The 8678-nt window shown below is 38.6% G+C and overlaps 2 protein-coding genes across 2 annotated transcripts; one reads left to right on the top strand and one right to left on the bottom strand.

Moving 5' to 3' along the window:
• Positions 1 to 415: 415 nt before the first annotated feature.
• LOC143855947 (uncharacterized) lies at positions 416 to 880 on the bottom strand. The gene has a single exon (XM_077365992.1). It carries the CDS (start codon positions 878 to 880, stop codon positions 416 to 418), a length of 465 nt encoding a protein of 154 aa, XP_077222107.1.
• A 1986-nt stretch (positions 881 to 2866) lies between these two features.
• Positions 2867 to 8323, top strand: LOC143855946 (zinc finger BED domain-containing protein RICESLEEPER 2-like). Its single transcript, XM_077365991.1, has 5 exons — positions 2867 to 2875; positions 3257 to 3310; positions 6117 to 6292; positions 6808 to 8168; positions 8280 to 8323. Exons 1-5 carry the CDS (start codon positions 2867 to 2869, stop codon positions 8321 to 8323), a joined length of 1644 nt encoding a protein of 547 aa, XP_077222106.1.
• Positions 8324 to 8678: the final 355 nt, after the last annotated feature.

Raw genomic sequence — 8678 nt, 5'->3', positions numbered from 1 at the left:
TCTGAGGAAAGCCACAGAAGGAAAAGTCTGCACCTTCTTTCCGGAACCGACCGTTCATTGTCAAATCAATCAGTACTATTGGTAATTCTAACCCTCTTCGGCGACAGTCTGCCCATTTCAACATCAACTGTTTCATCTCTTTAACTTCTTTCTTCGAGGGTTTATACCCTAGCCTAAATAAACCATTGAATGTTTTGAACATTGGAAACTCAGTCAGACCTTGATGATATTTACCTAACTTGGCACCTGGTATGTATCCCTGCCAGTGAATCATCTTGATAACATTCGAATTTGTGCTGGTTAGGAAACATTTTTCCTCATTCATAGCTTCTTCAACAGTGATTGCAGTCACTTCTAGCGAAAAACCAGTCAAATTTACATCCTCGGCCTTTCCCACAGTTAAGTCCTGAGTAATCTACCCTATTTCAAGGTCTGGGTCTCCGTTTACAGTTATCACTCTGTTCTTGTGAACAAATTTCAGCTTTTGATGAAGAGTGGATGGAACAACTCCAACCTTGTGCAACCATGGACGACCAAGTAATAACAAGAATGAAGCTTTAATATCTAAAACTTGGAACTCTATTTCGAAGTCCTCTCCTCCAATCTGTATCTCAGTGACCAGAGTTCCGATTACATCTCTGTGAGTACCATCATATGCGAGAATACCCTGCTCAGATGGGATAAAGTCTTCAGGACCAAATCCAAGGGTTGTTGTGGTGCTTAACGGGCAAATATTTAAAGCAGAGCCATTGTCAACCAACACCTCTGGCACCTTCTTTGTATTGCAAATGACGGTGATTTTTAGAGATTTGGTGTGGTCACGGCCCTCAGGAGGCAGTTCTTCATCTGTGAAAGATAGGGCCTTAGACGTTGTTGCCATAGCAACCAAACTTACTAGCTCATCAGGAGTGGTGTCGAGAAAAACTTATGCTGCGTTAAGCTCTCTAAGGACTAGCTTTTGGTGCTTGGATGAGGCCATGAATAAATCCCATACCGAGATATTCACCAGAGTCTTTTTCAAATGTTTCAACAAATTCGCATCTTGTTCATCTGTGTTTACCTTATTCTGCCTCTGATTTTCTGCATTTCTCGCAACCTCTGCCGGATTTTCTACACTCAACTCTGGAGGTTTGAATACACGCCCGCCTCGGATCATGTGACGCATCTCGTCACATTGGTCATCTATCAACAACAGTTCATCCTCTTCCATTCGAAAAACATATTGCTCTTTACTGTCTTTTTCTTCTTTAAAGTCCTCAGCCCTTAGGACATACAGAGTTTTCTTTGTCTTTCCTCCATTGTCAGTCTGAAACACACAAGACTGAGATGAAGACGACTCAGCAAGTTCATCGTTGTCAAACGAAATTACATAACACTGCTTCTTTTCTACTGCTTCAAGTTCCTTCTCGTCAAACTTCATTACATAGGTTTTTTCTGTGGTTATGGCACTAATGAGGGTTGACGGATCAAGCAAAGGTTCATCAGCAAAAGTGGCATTGGTAGTAGGAAGAGGAATAGCATGACGGTTAGGATGTGGGTTTTGAGTAATGTTTGGTTTCTCAACTGCAAGCTCGTCCTTGTCAATCATATTCTGAATTGCATGCTTTAAGGTCAAACAATTTTCAGTCAGGTGTCCCGGACCTCTGTGATATTCACAATATTGATCCATCCTCCAGAATGCCGGTAAGGGATTAGGTGAAGGTTAAATATCCGGGAGCCGGATCTTCCTATCTTTTATAAGCCTCTTGAGTATCATCGGTATAGGATATGGAAGAGGATCAAACTTTCTGTCAAAAGTCCTCTTCCTTGGTGTCCTTGCAACTTCTGTAACAACCATGGCCACAGGGCTGGTGTAACTGACAGCGTGAACCTCCTTGGGCTGGATTACAGGCCTTTTACCTTCTCGAATTTCAGAAGAAACTTTTTCCTCTCAGACCTTTCGTTATGGCATCCTCTGTCTGAGTACCAGTCTTGATCAGGTGGTCAAAGCTCGGATAATGCTGCGGTGCCAAGAAATGAAAGTACTGAGGAGACAAACTCTTGAGAACTAGTTTTATCTTATCTGCTTCAGACATTCTCTAGCTCAGCTGAGCAGACTTACGTCTCCAACGCCTGATAAAATAGGTAAAGGTCTCCTGAGGACCATGCTTCAGCTGTTTTAGGTCTCTCTTCGTGACCTCAATACCTTCCTCCATCGAGAATTGCTCTATCAATTTATCAGAAATGTCCTCCATGGTTCTTACCTCTTCCGGTTTCAGCCTTAAGAACCATTTCTTTGCAATTCCTACCAGAGAGATCGGAAAGAATTGGGCCATCTGCTCGCGGCTCAGACCATACTGTTGTGAGAGAATGATAAACCATCTCATGTGATAGCGCGGACATCCGGTTCCATCATACTTATCATAATCAGGAACTTTAAAATTTGAGGGCAGAGCAATTGTAGAAGACATCATTAGCTCAGAGACGTCGAACTTCTTGGGCCCCTGAACCTTCATTTGTTCCATTTCCTGAGCCAGTTTACCAAATTTCTCAGACATTTCCCTTTTCCAGCTTCTCATACATTTCTTTTTCCCTATCAACCTTTGGTGCACAATAATCTGCAGCGTATTGTTCATCATCTAAATCGACCTCGAAAGGTGAGATAGCAGGTCTATTTAACTCTGGAGATGTAACATGGGGAGGTGGAAGTATGGGACCTCTAGATGCAGAAGCCTTATCACTTATCTGAGTTTTCATGTGGACCATCTCCTCTTTCATTCCTGCCATGTCTCAAGTGAGGTTTTTCATCATTTCTTGCATATTCAACAAAAGGTCATTGGATCAGCCATTTAGTTTACTTCAAAAGAACCTGATGACTCTGGCGAAGATGGTAAAGGTATTGTTGATGACACAAGGGAATCAAAGTGACGAACGAGTCTAGACACCGAGGTAGGTCTAGACCAGGTAGGTATGACTTGGGTGTCCTTTTTCGGAGTGATGGTTGCTATCTTTTAGAATCCTGATTGGAAGTTAACAAACTAGATTAAATGATTGATAAATGAAATAAGGTAGTTTCCACCAATAGACAGAAAAGAAAACAAACACATTTTGTATTGATTATATCCACAGGTTACAACGCCAGCAATTGGCTACATGGAGAATGATGAAACTCTGTATCACTAACTGTCTATAACATGTATCAAGTAAAAACTCCTTTGTTTACATTTTCATTGATAATGAAATCAGTGTTACAATCTTTGATTCTGATTATATTCAGGTAAAAACAAATGAAGATAACGAAAATGATAATCTCATGCCGAAGATCGTCAAGGTTCTGCAATCCGAGCTCTTTTGCCCGCGAACTTCCCGGTAATTCCCCACATCGGACCTTAGATGTTAAGGCAAATCTCTTCTCCACAACCTTATTTCTTCAAGCAGCTACAATGATCTTGATGAGATCAGGAGACAGTTTTCACAAGGAGGAGGTGTTACAGTTCCGGGAGGACATGGATATCGCGTGATCTGATGAAACAAACGGGTTAGTGCATAAAAGGTTGACTTTTCTAAACCCATGAGATACATAAATGGATACGGGTAAGTGCTAATAATAACTTGTAAGCAAGGATAACTCACACACCGAAATTATTTTTTCTCCACGTACTATAACCAATTACGCCACTCATCAATGGATTGCGGTTGGTTGGCCATTGGTTGCCAGGACGGGAAATTCTTCAAGGTGTACTTGTTGGGGCTTTGTGGCCAGAGGACAGTGTTAGCCCAAGGGTTCAACAAGTTCTCCTAATCAATTGTTTTGATGATGAACAAACTCAATTTGTTGTAAAATGTTTGTTTATACTAACACCTTTCAATGTTTAAGTGATCATGTCTCAAGCACAAGCAACCTGAAGCATGTACCTCAATTGCCTGATCGTTTGGTGATCAAGACTAAGTCAAAGACATGAAAATATCAAAGGCAAAGTCAAAAAGCAAGGGCAAAGTGAACTCAAGGAAGGTGATCGCTCCAAATGCTAAATCTATGCGCACGTGGATCAAAGTAGTTGATCGAATCAAAGACGAAGCCTCATTGAAGCGCCATTAAAGTGAAGACCAAAGTGTACTTAGAATGTATTGTCTTTCACATTTCGTATTTCAATTTTAAGGCACAGAAAAAGAGGACTAAAATAACCCTAAAAATGGACCATACATGCATGTGCATACCATGGTGGTGTTCATGCATAATTGAACCCACATGGCATCATAAACTATGCAAGAAAATCAAAGTTCCGGAGGCAAAACAAAAAGCAAAATAGATTAAACAAATTACAATTCCAGGTGCCTCCACGGAACTCTGTGGGTTCCCACGGAGCTCCGTGCACGGAACTCCATGGAATATCACGAAGCTCCATGGAATAACCTATTTCAATTTCTTTTAGCCATAACGGCAATGACGGAGCTCCTTGCAGTGCCTCCATACTAGCCGTTGGTAGGGCTGCACAAAAAACTGCTCAAACCGATAAACCGAACTGAACCGGACCTTTCGGTTCGGTTTGGTTCGGTTTTTTGGCCCCTCGGTTCGGTTACGGTTTCTAAATTCACAAAACCGATCCCATCGGTTCGTTTACTGTTCAAAGAATTTTGATCTGAAAAATCCGAACCGAACCGGCAATTGTTACAAACGTAAAAAACCACGCTAGAGGTATAAGCTTAAAGGTCGTTTTTTATTTCTTATTGGTCCATGAAAGTGGGCCCAAGGGGGAAGAAAAATAAGAAAAGTAAAGTTGAAACCCTAGCTCTCTTTCAAGTTTTATTTTTCAACGCAAGTCTCCCTTCTCCGTTTGTCTCCGCCGACCCTAGCTCTCTGCCTCTCTTTGTTTCCATTTCAATTTTTATTTTTTGCCCAAATCAACCACTATCACTCCATCAGCCACCATCATTTCTGCCCTTGATTTCCATCTTCATTCTTTAGTTCTTCACCAAACATCATATCCACCATTTTCGCCCATTTCCAGTGACCTAAACCATTTTTTTTTTAACCATAAACCCCTCAGCCAATTGAACGAAGAAGATGGAGGCTTGACTCGCATCTCAAAGCGCCCAACGTCGATCCTTTGGCTCCAGTGATTCCCAAGTATCAGAGAAAAGAACGAAAGAGGTAATAAAGCATTTAATGTGTTGTAGAATTTTTGCGGAAAAGTCGATGATTCTCTTCGTTTTCAGCTCCTAAAAAAACTAGTGATTCTTCTTTTCCAGACTAGAAGAAAAAAAAAAAAATTTCTGATTCAATAAGTTGTATTGACTAGGGTTTTTCCATTCAAAACAAAACTAGGGTTTTTCCATTCAAAGCAAAAGCTTAGGTTTTTCCATTAAAAAAAAAGCTAGGGTTTTTCCATTAAAAAAAGCCAGAGTTTTTCCATTTTAGGGTTTTTTCATTCAAAGAAAAAATCGAGGGTTTTCCCATTCGAAGGAATCCGAAGCTTCAAAGGAAATGAAAAATTCAGATGTTGGACTTTCAAACCTAGACTCTGTTCTTTTCATTCCATTTCGGCAGATTTTTCTTAATTGGTTGTTCTTCTTCGATGATGCTTAATTCAATGGCATGGGCTTTTTTTATCTTTATTTAGAACATGATTTGGCTTGGTTAAAAACAAATTATTTTGTTCGATTCTAGGATCTGATCTTGCATTTTCTCAGGCACGGCCTTCTTTATGAAAATTTGATTTCAAAATCCCAATAAGCTATACTGGTTATCTCCTTGCAAAGCCATCAAAGGGTGATTTCACTGTCTCTTATGTTTTAATTCTATATTACTTTCTCAGTTTTCTTTTGGACCAAACAGACTTTGTATATTTTTATCCCACCAGGTACCTTTATTCTTCAACTCTCTTTTTCTTCTTGTTTTTCAACTAGGGTTCACTGCTTCTTTTATTTTCAATTTTTTTTTATCTTGAGCAGATTTAATTAGATGTGATCATAGCATAAATGGGATTTGCTTGCCAATTTCACGGCTGATTAGTTGTTACATTCCTAATTGCCCATGTTTTTCTAGCCAATTTTCTTGAATTCATTTGTTACTCATCACCTTCATCAAAACCTCATTCCCTAACAACATCTTTGGGAATTCTTCATTTTCTTATTAGATGTCAAGCATGGAAGATACCTCCGGCTCTAATCCAACTGCCGAGCTGAGCCTCGATGCTGCAAAAGAAACCTATGCATCAAAGTCAAAGGTGAAAAAAAAGCCATACAAATCTGATGTGTGGGACATTACACTAAAATTGCAAAAGTGGAAGGAGCAAAGTCTTCTATGGACAAGGTAAAGTGCAATTATTGTCGTGTTGAATATGTACATAGTAGTGCTAATGGGACTAGTACAATGCGCACACACTCAAAAATGTGAGAAGTATCCCTACAATAATGACAAGAGACAAAAGCTTTTATCGTGGCAATCAGTGGCACAAAAAGAAGGAGATAATAGTCTTGTCTCTTGAAAATTTGACCAAGATGTATGTAGGTATGCACTTGCGACGATGATAATAGTAGATAAGTTGCCTTTTAAATTTGTAGAGCATGAAGATTTTAGGTATTTTTGTAGTGTTTTGCAACCCAGGTTCAAGTTGATCTCTCGTTTGACTATAGCTAGAGATTGCTTAGCTTTGTATGCTGTGGAGAAGAAAAAACTAAAGGGTTTGTTGTCTAATGAAAGAATTTGCCTCACTACGGATACATGGACCTCTTTGCAAAACATGTCTCCATGTGTCTCACCGCTCACTTTATTGATAAAAATTGGAAGCTTCATAAGAGAATAATCAATTTTTGTCTAATTGCTAGTCACAAAGGTGATGCCATTGGAGGGGCAATAGAGTCGTGCATGCTTGATTGGGGTATTGAAAAATTGTGCACAATAACTGTAGATAATGCTAGTTCCAACGATACGGCTATTGCATCTTTGAGAAGAAGAATTGTTAAGACAAATGCTAGTTCACAAAATTGTTTGATGTTGGATGGTGATTTTTTGCACGTGAGGTGTTGTGCACACATATTGAATTTAATTGTGAAGGATGGTTTAAATGAGGCGAAGATGTCAATCAATAATATTCGTGGGGCAGTTAGGTATATTAGGAGTTCTCCTGCTATAAGCCAAAGATTTAAGGAATGTGTGGAGAAGGAGAAAATCACATGTAAGAGTCTTCTTTGCCTAGACATTCAAACAAGATGGAACTCAACATACCTAATGTTAGATGCTGCATTGAAATTCCAAAAAGCGTTTGAACGGATGGAAGAGGAAGATTCATCATACTTGATTGATTTGAAGGATGCGGTTCCTACTGAATTTGATTGGGATAATGCTCGATTATTGCATAAATTTTTGAAGTCCTTTTACAATATGACTAATCGTTTATCTGGAACTCTGTATGTGACTTCTAATATATATTTTCATGAAGTGTGTGCAATTGAAAAAATTCTATTTGATTGGTCAAAAAATGTAGACCCATCCTTGAAATTAATGGCAATGAAGATGAAGGAGAAGTTTGATAAATATTGGGGAGATATAGAAAAAGTCAACATAATATTGTTGGTTGAGGTAGTGTTGGATCCTCGCTACAAATTAGAGTATGTGACATTTTGTTATTCAAGACTTTATAGTTGTGAAAAGGTTAATTTACTTGAAAAGAGAGTGAGGGACACATTGCATCGTCTTTTTGAGTATTACCAAAGGGTGGACTCACTCTCATCATCTTCAAGTAGCACACCAAAAGTAGCAAGTGACATAGATGTTGATCAACCAAGTGTTGAGGGATGTGAGCAAGCAAAGTCAGATTTCATGTCGGATTTTAGAAAGAAATTGAGACAAGACAAGGGTTTGGAATGCAAGACGGAATTAGATAGATATTTGGAGGAAGATGTTGAGGAAGGGGGGTCGACATTTGAAATATTATATTGGTGGAAGTTAAATTGTTCTAGGTTTCATGTTCTCTCACTCATTGCACGTGATGTTCTAGCTATTCCTGTTTCTACTGTTGCCTCGGAGTCAGCTTTTAGTACAGGAGGTCGAGTACTTGATAATTTTCGTAGTTCTCTAACTCCTAAGTTAGTAGAATACTTGATTTGTACACAGGATTGGTTGCGAGCTTCACCAATTCCTATAGATATTGAAGAGAACTTACATGACTTAGAAGATTTTGAGTCAGGTATTTTTTTTCTTTGTTTTCTTTTTTAACTTCTTGTTGGCAATTTTAATTAATTCCAATTTGTGTAGATGTCGATTCTAATACATATATAATTATTTTTCTTTTTTGTAGGCATAGCTACGGATTTGAACCTTTTGATCTTGACTCATGAATAACATAACTCTTGAGTTACTTGATTCATGGTAACTAATTATTTTCTTGTAAGATTAGAGGAAAAGGGGTGCAAGATTTGATACATGATAAATAATTAATTGAGTTACTTACTCTTAATCTCTTATGTTTATTTTTCAGAAAATACCTATGGATATTGGATTTGAGGAGAAAGGATGCAAGTTGATGGCTGGATGGCTGGATTGAGTTACTTTATTTCTGTTGATGACTTGATTTGGAATTTTGGATAATGGATATGTTCTAAAATGGATTGGGAAATGGTCTTGGATTTAGTTATTTATAACTGTTTTAATTGTCATCTCATGGACTGAAGAGAGTTGAACTATAATTGTTTTAATG

The sequence above is a fragment of the Tasmannia lanceolata genome, unplaced genomic scaffold (assembly GCF_043159265.1).
Source record: "Tasmannia lanceolata isolate RefF3 unplaced genomic scaffold, GAP_Taslan_0.1 ptg000023l, whole genome shotgun sequence".
Lineage (NCBI taxonomy): Eukaryota > Viridiplantae > Streptophyta > Magnoliopsida > Canellales > Winteraceae > Tasmannia > Tasmannia lanceolata.
The sequence above is the reverse complement of the archived record's forward strand: the minus strand, read 5'-3'. Positions and strand labels throughout refer to the sequence as shown.

Bases quoted from the DNA above. Each gene is read 5' to 3' on its own strand.
- LOC143855947 (XM_077365992.1), bottom strand. From the start codon at position 880: ATGGCAACAACGTCTAAGGCCCTATCTTTCACAGATGAAGAACTGCCT.
- LOC143855946 (XM_077365991.1), top strand. The intron at 6,293-6,807 runs GTAAAGTGCAAT...TCTAATTGCTAG, and splicing joins CAAAGTCTTCTATGGACAAG to TCACAAAGGTGATGCCATTG. The intron at 8,169-8,279 runs GTATTTTTTTTC...TCTTTTTTGTAG, and splicing joins CTTAGAAGATTTTGAGTCAG to GCATAGCTACGGATTTGAAC.